This window comes from Centropristis striata, chromosome 2 (genome assembly GCF_030273125.1).
Source record: "Centropristis striata isolate RG_2023a ecotype Rhode Island chromosome 2, C.striata_1.0, whole genome shotgun sequence".
In the NCBI taxonomy this organism is placed as follows: domain Eukaryota; kingdom Metazoa; phylum Chordata; class Actinopteri; order Perciformes; family Serranidae; genus Centropristis; species Centropristis striata.
The window spans coordinates 4,945,437-4,970,352 of NC_081518.1; the positions used below are offsets into that span (position 1 = coordinate 4,945,437).

The window sequence follows — 24,916 nt, forward strand, 5'->3', positions numbered from 1 at the left end:
GACATGTTTCATTCAGAAACTCTTTAGTTAACTCCACACAGCTGCAAGTATCCCTTCATGTTGCTCCACTTTTCTTCAGCCGTCAGCAACTTCTAAAAACATATCCCTAAATTCTCTCTGAATCTGTTTGTAAAACACCATCTCCTAACCATTTTCCCTGTGTTTTCATCTCTGCCATGGTCTTTTTCCCTAATATTATATAACATAATTTCTGCTGCTCATTTTAAGTGCCAAAATATAACAGACATAATGGCACAAATGGTTTGGGGAAAGAAAAAAAAAACCTACAGTACCATTTCAAGCTCATTATTCAAGTTCGCCTTGCTTTTATCTCATCTCCAAACGTACATTAAGGACTGCAGCAGAATCCCATGCAACTATCAAAGCAGAAAAAGATCACACTAATACACACCCAGCATGTTTTTTCTTTTATATCATTTTGATAACTGCATCTATGTTATGTGGTTTATTAATTTTAAGTTCCTAATGTTTGTCCTCATTAACTGTCTGTGCTTTGTTTTTAATTTAGAGAAGACAATGTTCCACTTTCCACACTGCGGACATGATGTTCCAAACAAACTCATTTTAACTAAGTCAGAAACTAACTCACGATAAAACATAATTATTACAATGTTCCTAACATCGAGGCCCACACAGGCGTCACGACGGTAACTAAAATGTGGGCACTAATATTTTAGCAACACTGGAGCTGTATTCTTTACTGGTGAGCAACAAATGTGGTCAGACTGAACAGGATTTTATGGACAGAAATCAACAAAAACAACCTCCTTAGTCACTGCGTTCTAATAGATTTCGGACAAATCTATTAAAGACCATAAAAGACAGTGTTTGAGTGGTGGGATCTCCTGCCCTCCACATGCTGAACCTCAGTACCTGAGCCTGCACTGCCACCTGCTGCTGTCTGCTAGGAAACACACACCAGAGGGTCCACAGACTGGATGGGTTTAATAGGTCATGTGTTGCATTCAAGTGCTCATTGGAAATATCCATTTTGTAAATGCAAGTTGGCCCTTGCTTGGGAATAATAATAATAAATAATAATAATACATTTTATTTATAGAGTGATTTACAAGGTACTCAAAGACACTTGCAATTACAAATAAAATGCAATAATAAATAAAAACTAACAATTAAAATCAGCAACATTGCTCACACATTAAAAGCAGTTTTGAACAGGTGGGTTTTGACAAGTTTTTTGAAGGTGAGTGGATGTTAGCAGTCTCTTATGTTTTTTGGGAGAGTTCCAGAGGGAGTGGGTGGCTACACTGAAAAAAAACAGTGACATTTACTTAAAAAAAAAGCTAGGCAATTTTTTCCACACAGAAAGTGTTTGTAATCTTTACTCAGGCTGTTTCTAAGTAATATTTATTTAATAGAGACACTTATTTTTTTATGAAAATACACAAGTAAATCGCAGATTCACTGATGTCCCTCAATTACATTTTACTTGGAAATATCAATTAATTAAGCCAATGAACTGGTTTAGTGAATATTACTTGGAACGAATGATTCAATTTACAGACAAAACTGAGGACACATAATAACAAACAATCACTAATGCACTACATGAAAAACTGATATTTTAAAGTAAAAGCACTGAATTCGTATTTCTTTGTAGAATTTATATAGATGATTGAAATAATAATTACAGGGCCAAAAAAATTTTTTTTCATTGTATTGAGAAGACTCTGTCGCCCCAGTTTCGGTGCAGTTTGTTGTATAGCAAAGGAATGCACTAGACTTGCACATCAAGGGTGATCTTTAATGTCAGTGCTTCACGTTAATGTTACAACAATAGAGGATGCAACACATTGTTTCAGTACAGTGTCATGATGGCTTATCTTTTTCAGCATTCTCAGTTTCAGCATTTAGAAACATACAAGAATAAAATTTATTATCATATTATTATAAAGTTTATCCCTCCTCACTTTTTACTCTGTTTTTCATGACCCGCTACAACACGATGCTAAAACAATTCCAAACTTCACTTCAACCTACACTGTAAAAAAAAATCTTTGTAATTTACAGTAAAATACCAGCAGCTGTGGTTGCCAGAACTTCACCACAAAAAATACAGTGCGAATTTATCAGACATAACGGTATGCTTTTGCTGTATGGTGAAAAGTTTTTTTTACTGTAAAGTGAAAGCAAAATCTGTAATTTAGACTGAATAATCCAGTGCTTGTGACATTTCTTCATTAATTTTACCAAAATGTTATATATTTTTTAACAGTAAAACTGGGTGTTTTCTGCATTTTATGACAGTAAAAATGAAAGTTTTACTGTTTCATGATTTATGGTAATTCAATGCGTCTACTACGGTGATAAACAATTTTAGATTTGATGGTGTATTTCTGTTGCAATTTGTCAGCGTTTTACTGTAATTTCTACAAACATGTTTTACAGTGTAGAGAATAACAAATCAATATCAAAACAGACCAACATGCTTGTGAAACACTTGCATTTCTTGTCTTTTTTTCTCTCTCTGACAAATCCTTAATGCACTTTATATTCAAACCATCAAAGAGAAACTTTTATCAACAACAACAACAACAACGAGTTCACACACTAGAATCCAACATTGTCTCAACCAGAAAAACACAAATCAGCCTGACAAACACATTAAACCACCTATAACACACCAAAAACACAACGGGCTGCCTTACCTTTAACCAGGTGTGACTTTCTCCTCATGTATTCCAGCATTAGCTTGTTGCAGCAATGTCCCTAAAATTTTGCAAAAGAAAACAAACAAACACAAGAAAAAGTCAATACATTTTGCAGGATGAACATTTTGACTTGTGTCGCCACCTATTGCAAAGATGCATCCTGATTTAGCCTTGTGTGGCTATGTTCAAGGCACAATGAGTCAGGTTTTCCTAAAAAAAAAAAATAATAATAAAAAAATGCAGAATTACTCCACTACAAGTATAAGTCCTGCATTCAAAACCGACTAAAGTAAAAGTACAAAAGTACCAGCACCTAAAAGTACCTAATAAATAAACAAATAAACAAAATTAGGGCTGGGCGATATGGACCAAAAGTCATATCCCGATATATTTAGGCTGAAAATCAATATACGATATATATCCCGATATTTTTATTGCAAAGTGAGAGCAAATGTTCAGTCAAAGTCAAAACCAAATATGTCACAAGTAGTTTTATTGAAACTATTTATTTAAGTGAACATAAATACTGTATAGCAACAGGAGTACTTTTTTTTTTTTTTTTTTTTTTTTAAATCAAAGCTCCATAAAAGTGCACATTTCAATAAAAAAAAATCTTAATAAAAATAGCCTATGAAATAAAATAGGCCAATCTTTTACTGAAATAAATATATTTATATGAGAAAAGAATAACGAACATTACAAAATAACTAAATATGACAAACCCTAGTAAGGGCAGCATTTATATATAAAGAAAGAAAAAAAAGAACTATATCGATATATGCGATATGGTCTAATTCCATATCACATTTAAAAATATATATATTTTTTAAAATGTGATATATATCTGTTTTACTACTTGCTGTAGATGGAAACACCCCCAAATTCTGTTCATTTGTTTATAACTAGATACAAATCTGAAAATATGGATCACAATGCCAATTATCATAATGGTGATGACTGTTGTAATGTGCTATTGAAATGTGATTCTAAATAAAGACAAAAAAAAAAAGAAATAATTTTGATTTATTTAACCACTTAAATGTTAAGGTCCCTCTCAACCTGCCATCGTTTGCTTCGTGGAGTTCCCCAGGGATCATATCTAGGTCTGCTTCTGTTCTTTATTTTCATTATGCATGTGCAACTGAAGGTGAATGCCAGGGTTGTCACATCAACAAACGTAAAGTAGAGAATTTATTCAAACTAAATAAAACTTTTACGAAAGCAATTATTTTTAGAATCTGATGCACTTATTCCTGGTGAAAGAAGTAATAAGATGACAGTTAGGGGTGGGTGATATGGCCCTAAAGGATTATCTCGATATTTCAGGTTATTTTTGCGATAACAATATTCTTGACGATATTACAAAATACTGAAAAATATATTAAAAATATTATTCTTTAGTCTGTATAAATAAATTAAAAATGGTAAACAAATCATAAATCAATCAAAAATGTAAAATGTAGTGTAAAGTGCAAATCTCAGTTGCCAAATACAACAAAATTACTCTTGAGTATTAACGAATAATAGAAAATAACCATCTTCATGTAAATTCTGTGCTCTTATTTTGAAAGCTGTTTAGCGACAGGAAGTAATTTAGTAGTAGTAGTTTTATTGTGATTAACACAACTTTAATTGTTAGCTAATGTTAGCTCGCGGCTAACGAACGGCACGAGACTCATACAGACAGGTAGGCACGGCGCCAAGAAGTAGGAATGTTGCAAATATCATGATATGCATTTTTTTACTCATTGAAAAAATATACCGGTATAATCATGAACGATACGATATGGCACACCCCTAATGACAGTCATCTATTTATTCTTAATGCTGGACATAGACCCTGTGGTGGGTTTTGTGCCCACATTATTTTAGTATTTCGGATGATTCTCGCTGTGATATCATCAATCATAGTGATGTTTTACTTTCATCATATGACAATTTGGTTGACATTGCCCGACTCTAATGGAGAACCTTTAGATAATGTTGGCATTCACAAAAAAGATGCACACAAATCTAGGAGAAAGGGAATTTTGTTTCTTAAGTGTATCTATCTGGAGGTTCACACTGTAAAAAAAAATGACTGTCATTTTTACAGTAACTTATTGGCAGCAATTAACAAGTAACTTACTGTAATTATTATCTAGAGTAGAACTACTGTATTTTTATTTACAGTACTTTTTTTATACTGTAAAATAAAAATAAACACTGATTTCAGTTGTATTTACAATACTGGTTTCTTTACTGTAAAATTTAAAAAAATACAGATTTTTTTAGTTGTGTTTACAGTTCTGATTTGTTTACTGTAAGAATAAAAAAACAGTTAAACATTGTGATTTTTAATGGTGCTGTATATGGCAATATGGCACAGTAAACAATGCTGTTAATTCGATAATAATTTCATCATTACTTTTTATAGAAATAACTAGTAATTGCAAGTAATTACTCTATACACTAAAGAAAATAATATTAATATATTTAATGTTTTACAATTGATTTCCATACTGTGTTTTGTATGAAAAACTTTACTTTAAGTTAATCATTTAAACAGCATTTGTGTAGGACTTATTCTGATCAAAATGATGATAAAAATGGAAAAATACAGTAGTCTACTCTACTTTTCACAGTACTACACTGTCTACTGTGTTTTTCTACAGTAATGTTTTAACTACTGTAATTTTCCACAGTAATGCTTTGACTACTGTAATTTTGTCACAAGGACCGATTTTATTGTAAATTATACAGCACTATACTGTAACAATCAAACATAGTGATGAACTGTGAATAATACAGCAAATAACTGTAGATTTCACAGCAATTAATTACTGTGCAGTTGCTGTAGATCATGGGTCTCAAACTCGCGGCCCGCGGGCCAATTGTGGCCCTCATGACGATATTTTGTGGCCCCCACCTTGATAGGAAAGTTTAATGTGAGTTTTATATGAATGGCACTTTACCGTGTTGTGTGTGGAAGGTCCCTTTAATTACTTTTTTTGGTAATTTTGAGTCTTTTTTTGGTGATTTTGAGTCTTTTTTTGGTAATTTTGTGTCTTTATAAAATAATTTTGTGGTTTTTTTTAAATAATTGTCTTTTTTTGGAAATTCTTTTTTTGGTAACTTTGTGTCCTTTTTGGGTCATTTTGTGTCTTTTTTTTAATAAATGTGTGTCTTTTTTGGTAATTCTGTCTTTTTTCTCATTTTGTTTCTTTTTTAAGTAATTTAGGTTTTTTTCTGTCATTTTGTGTCTTTTTTGGTCATTTTATGTCTTTTTTGGGTCATTTTGTGTCACTTTTTAATAATTTTGTGTCTTTTTTGGTAATTATGTGTATTTTTGGTCATTTTGTGTCTTTTTTGGTAATTATGTGTATTTTTGGTCATTTTGTGTCTTTTTTAAGTAATTTTGTGTTTTTTCGGTCATTTTGTGTCTTCTTTGGTCATTTTGTGTCTTTTTTTGGTCATTTTGTGTCTTTTTTTAGTAATTTTGTGTCTTTTTTTGGTCATTTTGTGTTTTTTTTTAAATAAATGTGTGTCTTTTTGGTAATTCTGTCTTTTTTCTCATTTTGTTTCTTTTTTAAGTAATTTAGGTTTTTTTCTGTCATTTTGTGTCTTTTTTGGTCATTTTATGTCTTTTTTGGGTCATTTTGTGTCACTTTTTAATAATTTTGTATCTTTTTTGGTAATTCTGTGTATTTTTGGTCATTTTGTGTCTTTTTTGTCATTTTGTGTCTTTTTTAAGTAATTTTGTGTTTTTTCAGTCATTTTGTGTCTTTTTTTGGTCATTTTGTGTCTTTTTTTAGTAATTTTGTGTCTTTTTTTGGTCATTTTGTGGGGTTTTTTTAAAGTAATTTAGTTTTTTTTGGTAATTTTGTGTCTTTTTTTGGTCATTTTGATACTGCCTCCCCCAGGTAATTTTAGTTTGAGACCCCTGCTGTAGATGTTCTAGTTTTTATACTCATATATCGTATCCTTTATACTTTTTAGGCATAATATTTATATATTTATTCATAATAATGTGTGTTTTAGGCCAGCTGATGCCCTCTCTGGGGATTTGCAGTGGATATTTCGAACAGCACTTGAAGGCAGCTGGTGTAATCTGGTCTAATCTGGGCAGGGACGTCAGCAGATGAGAGATGACATCTGTGGATACTCGCTTTACTGTTCAAGTGAAATAAACGCATGGCTGTCATTTTGTGAGACAAAATGTCTATAACAACTTGCCAGAAGGTTACTCTTATATCATGCTCTGTTCTCTGTGTTTCTCTCTTCCTGCCCAGAATGCTTTTACCCAGAGGGAAAAAGGAGATGGGTCGGCCCGAGGGTAAGGCGGCTTATCAGATCATCATTCATCCATCCATCCATCTCCATCCCGCTCCATCTCCTGTGTCTTTTTTTTGTGTTGCTGCTGCTGCTGCTGTTGTTGTTGTTGCTGCCAGCTGTTACTTTGACTATACAGAGTGCGCCAGTCCCAGGGCCCCATCAGTGTACACATGTTCATCATGATGTTACACAATGGATAAGAAGAAAACGCAAAAAATGTTTTTCACATAAATTGAAGAATATGTGTACGGAATATGTAGTGAAATTTTTTTTTTTTAAACATGTGATTCTCCAATGTAATCTGGTTCTAACAACTCTGCATGCATAACAAACAAGGGGAAACTAAGCTAAATATACTGAAGTAGAGGATGATAAAAGATGCTTTCAAACATGGCTTTGGTCCACTTGTTCCATTGCTTAACTATTTAAATGTATAAATATGCTCTGTATTTATACATTTAAGTAGTTCTTCACATATGTTTAGGCCTATTTATTATACTATTAAAAAACAGTACTACAAAACTGAAATTATTGTAGGGTTGTTTGTTATTATGATGATTATCTGACATATTTTTCACTTTATGTTCTCATTGGAAGTACTGACAGTGATTGTTTGTTGATAAAGTAAAGAGGGAGGTGGACGATTAATATGAATTTATAGGGATATTCTAATCACTCTTCCTGAATGTTAACTCTCAATGTCATTTACTTCTTTTTTAAATCGTCCCTGTTCCTTATGACAATATTTTGTTACTTTTCAGTTTTTTTGTTCTGACAGATATATTTTTTGAGATTTAATATATATCACAGCACAGGCTAGAAATAACTAAAAATAGCTTCAAGTTCTTTGTGTGAAAGCTGATTCAGTTAAAAGTCAAATTGCTGATGTCATAAACAAATCAAGCAGTGCTTTAAGCTAAATTTCAAGAACTGAAATATAATAGAAATTACTATAATTTACTAACAATCCTCAAAAATGATAATTCTGTTAAATTAACATCAACGCGTACTTTACTCAACCATCAATAATCTACTTGGCCTTCTCTTAATTTCCTTTTATTATAATTGTATGATTACCTTTTTTTTAGTCCAATGTCACTTCTTTTTGTTGTTTTATTTTGTTTTTGTCAGTGAATTGTTTTTGATATGTTTTAATTCGGTTGTACAGCACCTTTTAACTCGTTTTTGAAAGGTGCTACATAAATAAAGTTATTATTATTACTGTAAACAATGTCAACAAATTGATTCGAAACAGAAATAAACAATATAAACAAATGTCAACAAACAAACCAAGCAATCAAACAGCATACTACAAATGAAACCTAAACAACATGTGTCACTCCTTCACAGACTCTGTTTCAGGCATGTTTTTATTTTTAGGGGTTTAATCTTAACGTAATTGTGCGTGATTTCTAAAAAAAAAAAAAAAAAAAAAAAAAGAAAAAGAAAAAAGGATTTATTTTAAAACTGGCAACCCAAAATAAAAATAAAAACATCAAATACCTTCAAACAGGAAATAGTATCTTCTCTTCAGTCACGTCCCGTTGGTCCAAAATTATGACTTTACTTCTGTGTTTGTCAGCAATTCAAATGTTGGTAAATTCCATAGACTGTACGGCAAATTCACATTGTTACATCCATTATTTGTGGTCGTGGCCGCATGTTCACGTCCTAATTGCGTTTGTTTACCAACAGATGGCGCGTTTTGACTTTTAATGTTGAGTTATGAGCGATTGTTTGACTGTATATCGCTAATATACTGTGATAACGGTGGTTATTCTTTGTTGGTGGGCGATTTGAAACTTATAACGACCATATTAAACTTTTTACAGGCTAGCCAGTTAGCTACACGCCGCACGTCACGCTACTTCAGCTTTCACAAAAGCCACCTGTGGGCTTTTCGGCCACTTCTACCGATTTATGCAGGCTGGATTGTGATTGGTGGAACTTGCTGTCAATCATAAGTAACAGTATCTGATTGGTGTAATTATGTGCTGAGGGCGGTATGGGGTAATTGCCAGGAAATATAAGTATTGTTTTCTTTTTCCAGCTAAATTCGCAATATTTGGCTAAAATGTTGTTGTTTTCAAACATGTTGTGAAATGTATAAATTAGTGATATAATGTGGTTGTAGACTCAAATTTCCAAAATATATTTTCCTACAAGAAAATAAAAAATTGAAAGTTTATATTATTTCGAAAATCTGGAATATTGTCAACTCTGAAACACATTGTTCCTAAATATTGGCTTGACACAAGTGAATAATTTAATTGGACCAAATGGGAAATTAATCTAATGGGATACTTGTAGTTCTGGCAACACAATTATTGTCATTGTTGTAATTCCTCAACTGTCAAAGATGCCCATATCTAATAAATATGTACTCCTAGGCAAGGCAAATTCATTTGTATAGCACCGTTCATACACAAGGGCATAGAAATACATGAAAAATGCAACAGACATTAAAACAGACTTCTTGAATTTCCCTCAGGATAAATAAAGTATCTATCTATCTATCTATCTATCTATCTATCTATCTATCTATCTATCTATCAGCAATAGAAGCCACATAAAAGCCAGAATTTAAATATAATATTAAGACAGTTAAAGTGTATTTAGAAGACGTTAAAATAACGACCAATTAAAAGGCTTAAAAAAGGATATATATTGTATTTGTAATGTTTTCAGCCCTGCTTTAGTAAATGACCTCAGGTATTCAAGGAGCTTGTTCCACAGGTGAGGAACATAGAAACTAAATGCAGCCTAACCTTGCTTGGTTTTGATCCCGGGAGCACTACTCGCGAACTTGCATGTTTGATTTGTGAAATGAAAAATGTTACATGTTGCCTACCTGAGGGTGGGATCACTGTAATGTATTTGCAGAGGGGAATGCTCTATTTATTTACACATTTATTGATTTTGTCTCCTCCAGTTGGACCCGGGTTCTACCCTCCTGTGATGAACCAGCTGTCTCTACCAGAGAACCCGAAGCACTGGGACGTGGACCCTTTATACTCCATGACTCACAGTGCTGAGGTCATGGCCAAAGTGAAAGGCGTCCGAGGCGGCAAAAAGTACAACCTGATGGCTCAAGTGATACCCATATATGGCTTTGGGATACTTCTTTACATCCTATATATAATCCATAAGGTAATTACTATGATTGAATATAATTCACCATAACTATATACTATGTAGAGTATTTGAATGTAATATAATGGAGCTTCAAACTACACTATCATATGAACTGTATTGTATGTCATGCAAAAAGGGAAATAATGATGCAATTTACATCCCGTTTAGGCAATTAAATGCATTAAACTGATGATAGTATTTTTTGTGCTCACAGCTGACATGCAGGGGGAACACTGCTAAATCAGGACACTACAGTACGGTAACCAAGGCGAACATGGAGAATGAGATTCGTAAGTACCTTCATTTTTTACAACAACCGATAATTATTAATGAGCAGTTCTGTAAATACTGTAATATAAAGCAAATTGGGTTCAAATGGTGCTTTTATGTGAGTGAGTAATAGTGTTAATGTGATTAAAACCTGAAATATCATTTTCACATTAACATATAAATGCATTATATTTTGATGTTAAAACCATGCATGTCTTGTTTTGTAATTCTTGTAGCACCTGATTATGAGCTGGTCCGGCTTCAAGAGAGACTTCGGCGCACAGAAATGATGATGGAGAGAATCGTCTCTGCAAAGAGCCAAAGTTCTGGCAGGTAAGACTTTATTTTTTCTCTTAACTTCCTACTTTTTTTTTTTTTTACTGCCCATAGCATAGAAGAACCATACAAATCACTTCTACTAGGATAAATCAGTACAGACCTGCTATAGAAATGAAAGGCCTAAAAATTAAGGGGAAATTATTCAAAGATGGAAAGGCCACTGGTGTATTTTACTTAACACCTTCTGCTCCGACTTCATTTAAAAGTCCTTAGGTCATATAGGTTCTTAAGAAACAAATTAATGTTTCAGGGAAATGATGTAGTTGCTACTTATGACACTTTTGGACATGCTGATGCTACATTATTCTTCTTCTTTTTTTAAAACCATGTAAGACTCAAATAAGACTTAATAATGCAGTTTAAGTCACAATGAATTGAAAACATCTCTAATCTGCAGTGGTGGAAAAGTACTTAGATCCCTTATTGAAGTAAATGTTCAAATACAACACTGTGGAATTACCAGTGGTGGAAAGTAACTAAGTACATCTACTCAAGTACTGTACTTAAGTACACTTTTGAGGTTCTTGTACTTTACTTGAGTATTTCCATTTCATGTAACTTTATACTTATACTTCACTAGATTCTGAGGCAAATATTGTACTTTTTACTCCACTACATTTAGCTGACAGCTTTAGTTAATTTTCAGGTCGAGATTTAACATAAAAAAAACGTGATCAATTTAAAGTGATTTGACTTTTTTTTTTTTTTTTTAAATGTATTAAACCTCATAATTGTAAAATTAGTCCCATCTTTACAAAATTAAACTGCTTACATAAATGCATCAATACAAATAATGTAATAATATACTTTGAACATATAAAACAATCTGAGTGGATCCATTCTGCATAATGAGTACTTTACTTTAGCACTTTTACTTAAGTAAGTTTTAAATGTAGGACTTTTACTTGTAGAGGAGTATTTGTGCAGTGTGGTATTAGTACTTTTACTTAAGTAAGGGATCTGAATACTTTTTCCACCACTGGAAATTACCCCACCAGAAGTAAAAGTCCTGCATTCAAAACCTTAAAGTACAAAAGTATCAGCATCAAAATATACTTAACGTATCTAAAGCAAAAGCTCTAGTTATGCATTTAGATTTAGATTAGACCCACTCAGATTGTTTTATATATTCTAAATATATCAATAGATTATTTGTATTGATGCATTTATATAAGGAGTATATATACTGTTTTGAGGTTAAATTTATAAAAGAAAAAAAATGTAGTGGAGTAAAAATTACAATATTTGCCTCTCAGATGTAGAGTAGAAGTATAAAATTACATAAATTAAAATACTGAAGTAAAGTTAAAGCACCTCAAAACTGCTCTTAAGTACAGTACTTGAGTAAATGTACTTAGTTTGATTCCACCACTGCTTATCTGAGGCCTTTGAAAGAATAATGAAAATAAGACCAAAGAGAAAGTATGCATTGTAGCTCTTCACTGCAACTGAATGTAATAAGAATGTAAATGAGAATCTCTGGTTCAAAGTGATGTAAACCATAACACTGCCATCTTGCATGACTCTGCTTCATTATCTGCGCTGCTCTCTAGTGGCAGGAGGCGGAAGAGTAAAACTTCAATATCAAAGAAGGAGGAGAAATTGCTGAAGCAACTGAAGCAGATCACACTGCTGATACAAGAGGGCCGGATGGAGGCGGCCTCCCCAGAGATGGAGGCCGAGGAGGTCCCTTACTGTCTAGACTGGGAAGGTACAGGACTGAATCCAGATCTACAAGATCCTTGTTTCATTTCACAAAAACTACAGGGCAATCATCTACATTTTAACCCTTTGATGCACAACATATAAACACCTCCTAATGCACAACATGTCAAAAATGACCCACATTCATTTCCCATGTAATCTCATGCTGGCTGTGTGTTTGAATATCTATTTCTTTATAACAACAGATCATTATATCCATTTTTCCTTTCATTCTTTATGAAGAAAAATATTTTTTTTATTATTACATCAAGTTTACACACATGGGTCAAAAATGGCCTTGTGCATTAGAAGCGTAGTGATACAAAAACTGATTCACTAAATTAACAATTTGAGTCTATGTGTAACTATGTTTGTCTTATTTTGAAGGTTTAACTTTAAAAGAGTTGTTAGAACCACCAGATTACATTGGACTTATTAGAGCCACCAAATAATAATTTCCATTGGGAAAAACTCCAATTTAACAAAATAGGATAGTTAATATTTGTGTCTTCTTTGTCAGGTTTTAAATTAGTGACAACATATAAACACCTTCTAATGCACAACATGGGTCAAAAATGACATTGTGCATTAGAAGCATAGTGATGAAAAAGGGGGTTTTATTCAAAAAGTAAGAAATGAAAACAAAAAATTAGGATGTTTCATGATCAAAAACAAGTTATTTGAGGAAAACCTGCAATACTGAATGATGAAATTAATTTATTGCAAAGATATAGAATATAAAAACTTGGTCGGGTCACTTTAGACCCATGTTGTGCATCAAAGGGTTAATTACACAAAGCTGTTTCATGCAACCAAAATCTCACATGCATATGAACTGATGTGTCTTTTTGTCCAGGCTACCCAGAGGAGACCTACCCAGTGTATGACGAGCCCTATAAAAGACGTGGATTTGACATGTTCACGCTGGAGGAACCCCCCGACCAGCCCACGGCCGAGGCCCTGGCAGAGAGGATGCTGCAGGAGGAGGAAGAACTGACGGCGAGGAAACTATCGATAGTGGAAGAGGTGGATGAAGAGGCAGAGGAAGAGGTGGAGGAGGACAGAGAGGAGGGGGATAAAGAGGAAGAAGTGGAGGAAGAGGTAGAAGAGGAGGAGGAGGAGGAGGAAGAAGAAGAGGTGGAAGAGGAGATAGAGATAGAGGAAGAGGAGGAGGAAGATGCAGAGAAAATTCAGCTGCTCAGTCTTCCTCCGTCCGAGCCGGCTGCAGAAGGAAAGCAGGAGAGACTTGGTCTGGAGGTGAGCAAAGAGATCGGTCTCATTGTAGGGAAAAAACAAATTAGCTTTAGTGACCACAAAGATGTGTTCCACTACCCCAAAGAGGGAACTTATGAAGAGGAGGAGGAGGAGGAGGAGGAGAAGGAGGAGGACATGGAGGAGGAGGAGGATGAGGGGACAGAGGTGGAAGAGGAGGAGGAAGGAGATGAAGATGATCCAGTGATGGAGGCGGAGAGCCTGCTGTTCAGCTGTGAGGGCTGTCCCAACCCGGAGGAGGAGGCCGAGGAGGATAAAGAGGAGTATCAGTTCATGTCGGAGCCTGTAGAAGACGAAGGCTCCATCCAGGCAGACGTGCCCAAAGAAGTGGGAGCGAGTGGGCTGAGGATGAGGAACAGGAGGGAGACGTGAAGGACTTTCTTCTCCAGTTACTGTAGCTAAAAATAGTTTTTAAACATGCAGTGAACTTCCTTAAAATGTACTTAATTAATTTGAATTAATTAATAAAAGTAATTATTATATATATTTCTGATCCTGTATATGTGTCAAATAAAGAACACAAGCTAAACAGAGAGATGCAATGCTGCTCTAAAGTCTTTTTTTTTTTTTTTTACAAACTAGTGCAGTTCCAGTAGGAAGTATGTGTTCATATAGTGGGAGATGAAGTAGATTTTTCAGCTCCCTCCTCATGACGCAGGCCACCTATGGTAAAAATGTTTGTAGAAATAACAGTAAAACACTGTCAAATACATCAGAAATAGGGCGTAAAATGAAAAATTGTATATCACTGTGTTAGACATTTTTACGGTAATTACCGTAAATCAAAGAATAGCACAAAACTTTTACCTTTTTCTGTCATAAACTGGAAGAAACACACAGTTTTGCTGATATTTACATTTACGTAAATTTAGAACAGAAAACCCACTCACTGTATTTTTTATGGTGAAGTTCTGGCAACAACAGCTGCTGGTATTTTACTGTAAATTAAACAGATTATTTTTTACAGTGATGTGATGATTTTTTTTCCTCTCCTATCTTCATGACTTATGAACAGGTGAAAGAAAGTTTTTCTTTCTCATTCCCTTATAATTTATTTGAGTTTTTGTTGTGTTATTACTCACTTTGGCCACAAGAGGCTGAACTACACCACTAGGACTAAAGAGCTAAATGGGACTACAAGTATACCTGCTGTCTCTCTTCACATGTTACATAACTTTCTAACACACAATTTATGCATCTCTAACAAAATATCCTGACTTTTTCACCTTTTCTTAAGTCATAAACACAGTAGAGAAAAAACAATTTAGATCAGACAAAGAAAATGGATCACTAGAATTGTTTCCCGCTTTCCTCTCAGGACTTGTGTAGTAAGAGCTTCTGATGCTTGTTGTTTTCATCTACAGACTCTTTGAAGGCCCTGCACAGCCGAGGTCCACCCACACAAGTGTTTTCTCTGTTTGCCTGACTAGACTCTCTTTAGTGTAAACAAAATGTGCTTGATTGGCATCTCTCTTTGCTCTTTATCATTCTTAATTCCTGGCATAACTCAATTTCAATCAGCCGGGTTAATTCAAAACATCTATGTGGGTGTGCAGAACCTTTAAACAAACCGACAATTATTATCAAGTGACTGCTTGTTTGCTCTGTTTTGCTTTTTTCAACCAAGTAAGGCTATGCAGTTTAAAATAAAGTCATTGTGGAGCCCCAGAGTGTCTGCATCATGACATGTTTCACAGCAGTTATTGGTGCTCACATCAGGAACAGAAAATTTAAGCTTTTCAACCATCACACTGTTAAAATAATCGCCTACGTCATTTTTTTTGTCACAATTATTTGTTTCTTGCCTAAATCAGGGGTCTCAAACTCAAATTACCTGGGGGCTGCTGGAAGCAGTATCAAAATGACCAAAAAAAGACACAAAATGACCAAAAAAGACACAAAATTACCCCAAAAAAGACACAAAATGACCAAAAAAAAAGACACAAAATTACCAAAAACAGACAAAATGACCCAAAAAATACACATTACTAAAAAAGACACAAAATTACTAAAAAAGACACAAAATTATTAGAAAAAGACACAAAATTACCCCAAAAAGACACAAAATGACTAAAAAAAAAAAGACAAAATTATTAGAAAAAGACACAAAATTACCAAAAAAAGACAAAAAATTACAAAAAAGACACAAAATTACATTACATAACATTTCCACTTCTTCCGGTAACAACAACACGTCAGATAATAAACAATCCGGTAGCAGCTGCCTTTCTTTTTGTGAACGTCGTCATAGAAACAAGTGAAACAAAGCTCCAGCTTGTGCAGTAAAGGGACCTTCCACACACAACACGGTAAAGTACCATTCATATAAAACTCACATTAAACTTTCATATCAAGGTGAGGGCCACAAAATATATCGTCACGAGGGCCGCAATTTGCCCGCGGGCCGCAAGTTTGAGATCCCTGCTCTAAGGTGTCTACATAAGAGTGACATGAGCGTGTCATAAACATGACATGGGATGTGTTGTGAACATTAATGACACTTTGAAGTAACATTAATGCTCATGATACTTGTCATGTCATGTTTCTGACAGGCTTGTGTCACTCTTATGTAGACACCTTCAAAATAAAGTGTTACCATATCTTACTTCATATCTTAGTCACAAAGGCATGTTCAAAAAAGTAATTTATTTCTCTTAAGTTACATAATTTACACACAGTGTTATTACTATGCCAATAACCATCCTTTGTTACATCCTTTTTTTAGTGAAACTATCAATAAATGTCATATGTTACACTTTTGGTGAAGTTTTTTGTGTTTCCTGCAAAACTTGAAAAAATGACTTAGGCGATTATTTTAGCAGGGTGACGACATGTGAAGTGGTTTATGAGACTCTGTAATTCAGTATCTGGCACCACCTGCTGGTCCAACATGGTTCTCCTCTTGGATGATGCTCCCTGTTGCAGTAATGCGGCATAATAGCTGAGTTAGCACAGCAACATGATAAATAACACCGATGGGAGCTTTACAAATAACCTCCCAGCAAGAATAATTGTGGAAAAAAGAACCCTTCAGGGTGGACACAAACACAGTAGAAGCAAAGCGGGTGGAGGCAGAGGTGGAGAAGGTTTGACAGCAGTGGTAAATAGCAGTAAAAGATGCCAATATACAGAGTAAATGTGTCCAAAAGATTAATAAATTAAAATGAGTGCAGGAAGAAGGGTGTGGTAAGACAGCAGCACCACTTTGACTTTAAGTGTCCTGCCAACATTAAGTCATTAGATGCTTGTCGCACTGCTGCCTGGAGTGATTGATGTGATTAAGTTACACTTTGTTACACTCTGTAGGGAAATCCAATCTTTGTACTTGATCCAACAGTTTAGGAGAAGCAAACTGCCAAAGCACAAGAGCCAGGGACCAACTCCAAGAGTCAGGCAGCTGAAAGCCACGGTCAAAGGCAATAAAGTGCTTCATAGTCCTGGAAAAAATACAAAATATTAAGCCTGTCGTGTGTTAAGACAAAAGCAATGACGTTATAAGAGACAGAACAGTCTCAATCTTTTAAAAATTATTGGAAGATGATGGATAATAAAATAAAAAAAGCCAGATATTTTGAGTTTCCAGTTTGCTGTGTTTCTTTATGGAACAGTTTCTGGGAAAACATTTTAATATTTGTCTCTCACATCAGCAGTGATAGCACATTTCTTTCTCAACAACCTCAGAGTTCTCTCAGTTCACATCAAACCTGTCATGCACAGGTGTGATTACTAACAATAGCAATGGCTGCCATCCATTTAGAGGATCCAGCTGCAGAGCCCTGGCTTTGTGCATGTTGTCTCATTGGCTTCACTTACTGGCAATTCTACAACAGACAGAGCCTTATTATTATTAGTTACACCTACGCTTCTTCTGCTGTGACAAGTCCAAATGTCACCTGTAAGAGAAGAAAAGCCTTCTTTAATTATTATTATTATGACATTTGGATGGAACAGATTATTTTTTAGTTTAAAAGTTTTAGGTTACAGCTGTTACTAAATCCTTGACATCTACTTTTCTGAGACATCTCTGACATATTTTAAACACGAGCAGAGTTTCAAGAGTGTGCATCAACGTGTGTAAAGCACAAAAAAATGTCTATCACTAGTACCTTTTCAGGTTGCAACTCACAAAAAAAGTTGTAGATGATTGTCGATGAATGCTACTTATTCTAGAAGAAAAAATGGATCAACTCTCCTATTATTGGACCTTGGGGGACACATGGACTGTACTTGATGTATCTGCAAACCGGTGAATTCAAGGAATTTAATGTTTAATGATGATACCAATCACAAACCCTATGTTAAGTTAGATCTTGCCACATTATTGTAAATGTTACATTAACTGACCCAGTAAGAAACTACAAGTATAGCTCAGAACTAGGTGGCTAATACAACATTTCTGGGACTTTATTTTTCCCTACAAAGCATAACTACAGTAACTACATTTTTGGTCGAAATTGAGTTATAACTTAAAATGAACTCCTTGATGTCTGTTATATCTTGTGACAAAGTTTTTCAATTTTGCTTTATTTCAGAGAAATAATCATAAAAATTGCAGTTACTGCGGTCTGCTTTGACTGAGACAGTCTAGCCTTGTATTTCTTCATTGTGTTGAATACTGAAGACAAGAATAATAGAAATTATAAGTTTATTTAATAGGGAAATTATTATCGAGATAGTGATTAAGTAAAAAAGTGAGATAAAATTATATTAAGACTAAAATATAACATTTCCTAATACTTCCTAATATTCCTAATATTAAGTCTAAAATACACAAATCTTTGAATAGAATTGTTAAACACTTTTAAATACACTATATCAAAACCAATATGAAAATGTTTATTCACTGAAATTAACACATAAAAGCTGAAAGAAGACAACAACATTGTAGTTACTGCACTCTTGCAGTAACTACAATTTGGGGGTCAAAGGTCAAATAAATCGTCATGATTTTTTAGCATAAAAATGACATCATCAATACACGTAGTAATAAGTGTCATATCACTTACCTACCTTTAACTAATTTGGTTTGCCAGTTAAAAAAATGTTTTTAAAAAACCCTTTTAACCCTATAAAGCCAATTGTATCATATTTGATACACAAGTTTTTGAGACCCATACATCATCAGTGTGATATTTTTTTCCTGAAAAACCTGATGTATACATGTGTTGAAGAAAAAAAAACTGAGCAACAAATTGCACAAAAATACAAGATATAGCAAAATTTATATGCAGGTTCCACTGGTGGATCAGTCATTGCTGCGTGAAAACTTCATATCAGCAGATGTACGATGTTGTGTTATATGGAAAAAAATATTTTGCATGTTTGAGGAAAATGTTAAAAGGAAGTAAAGTCTTAAAAGGTTAAAAATGTTGGGTTTTATATGTTTTTGTTAGTTCAAGAACAAACGGTGAGCAACAAATTGCACAAAAAACTGATGTATCAAATATGACACAAAATCATATATGCCTATTGTTTTTAGATTTTTTTGTTAATTACCTGTCAGCAGGTTCAATATACACTCCAGTTTAAAAAAAAGGAGAATTTTCTGGCAATTATTTAGTGGTTCAGGCTTTATAGGGTTAAGCAGTTTTTCTTAGTTTTACCCTTTGCGCAGTTACTGCAGTTATTGTTAAAAAGAAAAGAGATGTATGTTCATTGTTACCTTGTTTTGGATGAAGAGCAAAGAGTAAAAGAGATCATTAAATGAATCAACAGGTCATTGAAAAGAGTAGGGATAGGAAGGCATATTTTGACTCACTAAAGTTTTATTTTTCCATGATCAAAGGACTGTGTCTATACCACCACAGTAAATTGTACACCATGTACTGTACATTACAACGAGAGCACTAAAAACAGAAAGTGAAAGAACCTTTGGTTCCTGGACACATGTATGAAAAGCAGACTTTACAGCAAGAGTATCAACAGTTTTAAAATAGAAATTTAAAATAGTTAGAACACAATTGAGTACAAGAATAGCACATTTGATAAAGATTTCCTCGTAACCCACAGTAACAATAGCGGTATCAGAGATTGTTCTTTGCCTTCATTCAGCATTTTTTTAATGGTCATAAAATACAAAATACTATTGTATATTTGAGAAAGAATACCACCCCATAAGGAGCAAGAGGAATAATATTTTGAGTAGAAATGTGAACAGCAATAAACTACGTGATATAGAAACTTACTGCCAGTCCAATGAGGAATGTACCGAACTCCACCTTAGTGGAGGACCAAATTAATCAAAGATGTAAAGAGGAAGAGATGAAATATGCAGGTGATGAAGCTGTGGCAGATTTACGCTCTTACTGTGTGTTTGATGGCAGTCAATCAATCTGTGTTCAGCTTGTTTTTTTTTTCTAGGTAGGAGACATCGGAAGATATGAGCACAACCTTAAGCCTGAGTGTCTTGGATATTATATTTGCTGTCAGATTTACCAACAAGTCCTCCAACCCAAACGGCCACATAGGTCATTTGTTCCCACCCTCTAATTAGGGTTGTCAAAAGTATCGATACTCAAAAAAGTATCGATACTAAAAAGTTTTATCCGGATACAATACTCATTTTCAAAAGTATCGAGTATCTGAAGCTTGTTATCATAGTTGCAGTTTCTTTTTGCACAACTGTTTTTTATTATAAATATTTAACCTGTGGTTCTGTTAATTTTTACATTGCATTTTTCTTGTTAATAAAAATATTTCTGTTAAATTTTGGGGTCTTTGTTTTTATCTTTGTGGTATCGGAAATGGTATCGAGTATCGAATATTTTCCTGAGTATCGGTATCGTGTTGAAAATTTTAGTATCGTGACAACCCTACCTTTAATACAACCCACAGGAGAGTTTCCTGAATTAGTGACAGGAGATGAACGCGTCTTCAAACATGTGGTTAATGTTGTGAAACAGTCAGTTTGTTTAGGTTTAGGCATCAAAACTACTTGTTTAGGTTTAAGAAAAGATTGGATTTTGGGTTAAAGTAGGTACGTTTGATACGTAACTTCAGATAAGTTTTTTGTACTAAAGTAAAAAATAACCGCACATTGACTTTGGGTTTTCATACAGAACAGCGGACTTTCTCACTCTTTGTACTTGAGTCACCTCACTTCCAGGCGGCAACCTCCGGGTCTGAGCAGGGAGGCAAACCAGGAAGTGCCTTAAGCTGCATTCTACAGAAAATTACAGCAGGGGGCGCTAAGTTTGGCTGCAAAAAAATAATCTGTCCATTCATTTCAATGCAAAATGAGAAAACTTCTCACTTGATCTATTACCTCAGAATTTTTTTAGGACAACACTATGGTCTCAATCTCTAGTAAAAAATCTTCTTTGAGACAATTTGATGTCAATAGTTCTAATAATGGCCCCATTTAGAAGAAAATAGAAGATAAAGAGTCATATGATTTGGGGCGTGGCTACCTTTGATTGACAGGTCACTAACAAGGCGAGCCGTCATCAGGAGAGAAGCAGAACAATGGGTATCCACGGCAACGTGTCAATAAAGTTATATATAACGTTATATAGATATTAAAAAAGCATGTTTACCAGTTTGGTCTCATAACTTTCACCCTTTCACTGTATTTTCACTTAATGACAGTTTATTTGAACGTTTTGTTCATTAAAAATGTCTTGTTCAGTGTTTGGTTGGACTAACAGACACTCCAAGGAGTGGCTGCTCAGTTTTCTGAGGTAAATAACGTACATTTAGTTTTTGTTTTTTGCTAGCCAAAATGAACATCCCAGTTAATGCTAACATGAATTAGCAGCGACTTCTCTCAGTCAGGTTGAGGTGTAGAGAGGCAGTAGTCAGTGTGGTCAGATCCCTCTCCTCCTCCACAGTCCAGATATGGTCTGCTCCCTGTATCCAACAGGCCACAAACCAACGGGTGATGTCACGGACACTTGTCCATTAATTTATATACAGTTTATGGTTGTAATGCGCTGCTTGTAAAATAACCTATGGGGTCGTTTGTTGAGGGAGGACCTCCCTTTTACGGACAGTTTCGCTCTTTATACTTCACCATCTGACGTCTTTCTTTGCTCCTGTCATAATCACTATGACCACTAGAGGTCACCCTAACATAAACGTGAACATGGGTTGTAATAAGCTGCTTGTACAATTGACCTATGGGGTCGTTTGTCGAGGGAGGACCGTCTCAGATTTACAGTACAATGTAAATAATTAATTTGCCCTTTTTGGTTTTATATCGTCTAGGCTTTAAACGTAATTTAAATATATCTGGACAATCGCTAAAATGTTGTCCAGTGATGTGCACTACGGAAGTTTTGCAACTCCAGCTATAGTCAGTCCAAATGAACTCCGCGTTAGACAACTGAGTTCAAAGTTGCTACAGAAAATGATCTCCAATGCAAGTGAGGACAGCGAGAATAGAAAAGACCAATTCAAGCGCAGCTCATTGTATGGCCAAAGCGTAACACTGGAATTAGTCTTCAAAGGCACAATAAAGTATGTACAGCTATATCTCATCCACTACAGACTTCAAAGTAAAGTGCACCATCATCCTATACATTCACATACATGACACTGTGACACAATATTGTATATGGTACACAGCATATTGTAACATGCCTTTGCCCTACTCACGTCCAGCTCGCTAATTGTTCCGTTCGGAGACGAGAGAGATTCCTTCCTGTAACGCTAAATCATGTGCTTCCAGCTCCACGGAGCCAATACTGCTGAAATAGTTGCGAATGATGAACAGAAAACAAAATCAACATGTAATAAATACATAAATAACAAAGTAAAAATATACAGTGGCGTGCATGTTATTTTTAATTCAGTAACTATATAAGCTGTACTCATGCTTGAGAAAGAGTGTGACGTGTTTGTGTGGCAACTTTTAGAACGTACAGATGTGTGTAATTATTAGTTATAATTTACAGATAAAGAAATGTTAAATTTCTCTAACTACTACATAAAGGAACAGTGTTTGTTTTTATAATGCCATTACAGTACAAAATGACTATAGTTATAAAAACGAATGAATTTGACTTTGAAAGTGGATTACTCTTTGTGCTTGTTTTCTTCCACTGACCAATCCCGCGGCCCCACCCACCCCCACACACACATACGCACAAAACTTGAGGCCCATAAAGCATTTTGGGATATGCAGGACTTCCAAGGTACTGGGTGATTTGAAGATCTCAAACCAGCCCCAGGGATACATTAACAGCCCTTGTATAGAGGACAGATGGATCAGTTCTCCACTGAACTGCAGGCTGGGGTCTATTCACAGGCTAACTTGCTGTCAAAGCTGGAGAGGGCAATGGCAAAGGCCTGCAGGGCACACATTGGGTAGTTATAGTCCATGGTGAAGACGTCCTCTGCCACCCGGCCAAACTGCATCACAATATAGTCAGCTGCACAGGACAAGAACAAGGACACATGTTTTGGATGAGCTGCATTGAAACTATGAAACTGAAATATTTCCCCAGCCTTTCATTGTTATTCCTAATTATGGAGCCCATAACTCAATTTCTGTACATTTTGTTTCTACTGTTTATATTTTTAAATATTTCTGGTATGTTGACTTTTTCTTTTTTTTGTTGCTTTTTTTTGATTGATTGATTGATTGATTGTCTTTATTTCGAACATGCAGGCAATAAAAAAAAAAACAAGTTTAAATATTAATAGATGAATAAATAACAAACAAAACAAAAAAGAAAAAAGAAGAAGAAAAAAACAGACACTTTCTGCAAGCTCGAAAGGGGGTAGGAAGAAGTGAAAAAACGTATCTAGTCCTACCCCTTAACGGGTCAGTATACTTAAGTACTTAAGTACTTGCCTTAATCTATATCAAATACGAAACTAGTTTATATTCACACAAAATCCTGCAATGCAGCACCTTCCTGCAGAGATTAAAGTGTGTTTATTTGTGCTTTAACCACCATGAAACGGTCAGAAAACTAGGTTTTATTGCTCTGACTCTGCTGCTGCTTCTTTCTCGCTAATGCCACTCTCTCTCTTCATTCACTGTCTAGCTCGCTCTTTAATAACATATTACGGTATATAACTGCTTTAAATATCAATTGTGTTAACTTCATGTGAAGCTGCATAAAATAAAACACATTTTTATCAAGGAAAGGAAAAGTTTTTTGACTAAAGAACTTGTCTTAATCTATATCAAAAACAGAACTAGTTAATATTCAAAAATCCTGCAACGCGGCACCTTCCTGCAGAGATTAAAAAGTGTTTTAAAAAATGTGTTTTCGTGCTTTAACCGCCATGAAACAATCAGAAAATGTATTCTTCTTATTGTCGTTCTCGCTAATGCCACTGTCTCTCTTCATTCACTGTCTAGCTCGCTCGACCACCGCTTCTCTCCCTCTGGCTCATAGAACCTGGCAGAGAGCTTTAAATGTTGTGTTTGTAAACACAAGCCGACACTTTCTATATATATAGATATATATAGAGTTTTTGAACTTATTCATAAAAAAGTAATGCTGAGATTTCACTTTCCTCATATAGCATGGCTTGGGGGGAAGTTTTTTCAAGTGAAAAGGCTCAGAGTCATCAAATTTGTTACTTTGTTACTAGCAAACCTCTGATGGCCACTTATACAATAAATGTCTCCATTACTGTCTCTGACAATCTTTCTCACTATCATTCTTATACCATTCCATCCTTTGATATAGAAAAGGACAGAACAAAAAGCATTTTTTACAGAGTGTTGTAAAAACCTTCCATGGATCGGGTCTGTTGCACAGCACAACATAACTATTAAATAGCACATGTACTCTGTTTCATAATAAGGTACAGAACTCACGGTCGTTGTCGTGAATTATTTGGAAATTCTTGACGGAGGCCTGAGTGACTCTGCCGTGGAAGTTGAGCACATAGGATTGTGTGTCATCGTTCCACACAGGCGTCTTGTTGTGAAGTTCGATCACGCTCTCTGTGTTCTTGTTCTGCCACCTGGCCAGCAGTGACTCATGGTCCTGGAGCGCAGAATAAAACAGAGTAGCTTTAGAGAAAGATACCACGGACATCACAGGCATCAGATTAATAATGGAAGCATTAAAACAGCACAGATGTGGCCATTAAGAAATCAGGTTTCACATACGTTTCGTGGGCGGATAGAAACTCTCTCGTGGTCCATGTTCATTCCAGGAATGATGACGCTCATTTTGCGAGGTCCTTTGAATCCTAAAACATTGGTTTCCTGGATAGAAAATATAATA

At 34.8% G+C, this 24,916-nt stretch overlaps 2 protein-coding genes across 2 annotated transcripts in view; one reads left to right on the top strand and one right to left on the bottom strand.

Annotated features, from left to right (window-relative positions):
• The first annotated feature begins 6,754 nt into the window (after positions 1–6,754).
• On the top strand, positions 6,755–14,248 carry ric3a (RIC3 acetylcholine receptor chaperone a). Its single transcript, XM_059353233.1, has 7 exons — positions 6,755–7,080; positions 9,937–10,154; positions 10,354–10,429; positions 10,646–10,742; positions 12,302–12,459; positions 13,309–13,595; positions 13,842–14,248. The coding sequence occupies exons 1-7, from the start codon at positions 6,888–6,890 to the stop codon at positions 14,094–14,096; spliced, it is 1,284 nt and encodes a 427-aa protein (XP_059209216.1). The 5' UTR covers positions 6,755–6,887; the 3' UTR covers positions 14,097–14,248.
• Positions 14,249–21,774: 7,526 nt separating this feature from the next.
• Positions 21,775–24,916, bottom strand: part of tub (TUB bipartite transcription factor) — a 40,157-nt gene continuing 37,015 nt past the window's right edge. Inside the window, exons 10-12 of the mRNA XM_059355888.1 lie at positions 24,799–24,897; positions 24,502–24,673; positions 21,775–23,095 (exon numbers count right to left, since the gene is read on the bottom strand). Coding sequence (XP_059211871.1) covers positions 22,962–23,095; positions 24,502–24,673; positions 24,799–24,897 — 405 coding nt within the window. The 3' untranslated portion in view covers positions 21,775–22,961. The remainder of the gene's footprint in view (positions 23,096–24,501; positions 24,674–24,798; positions 24,898–24,916) is intronic.

Bases quoted from the DNA above. Each gene is read 5' to 3' on its own strand.
- ric3a (XM_059353233.1), top strand. From the start codon at position 6,888: ATGTCTATAACAACTTGCCAGAAGGTTACTCTTATATCATGCTCTGTT. The intron at 10,430-10,645 runs GTAAGTACCTTC...TAATTCTTGTAG, and splicing joins GAACATGGAGAATGAGATTC to CACCTGATTATGAGCTGGTC. The intron at 13,596-13,841 runs GAGGAGATAGAG...AAGGAGGAGGAC, and splicing joins AGGAAGAAGAAGAGGTGGAA to ATGGAGGAGGAGGAGGATGA.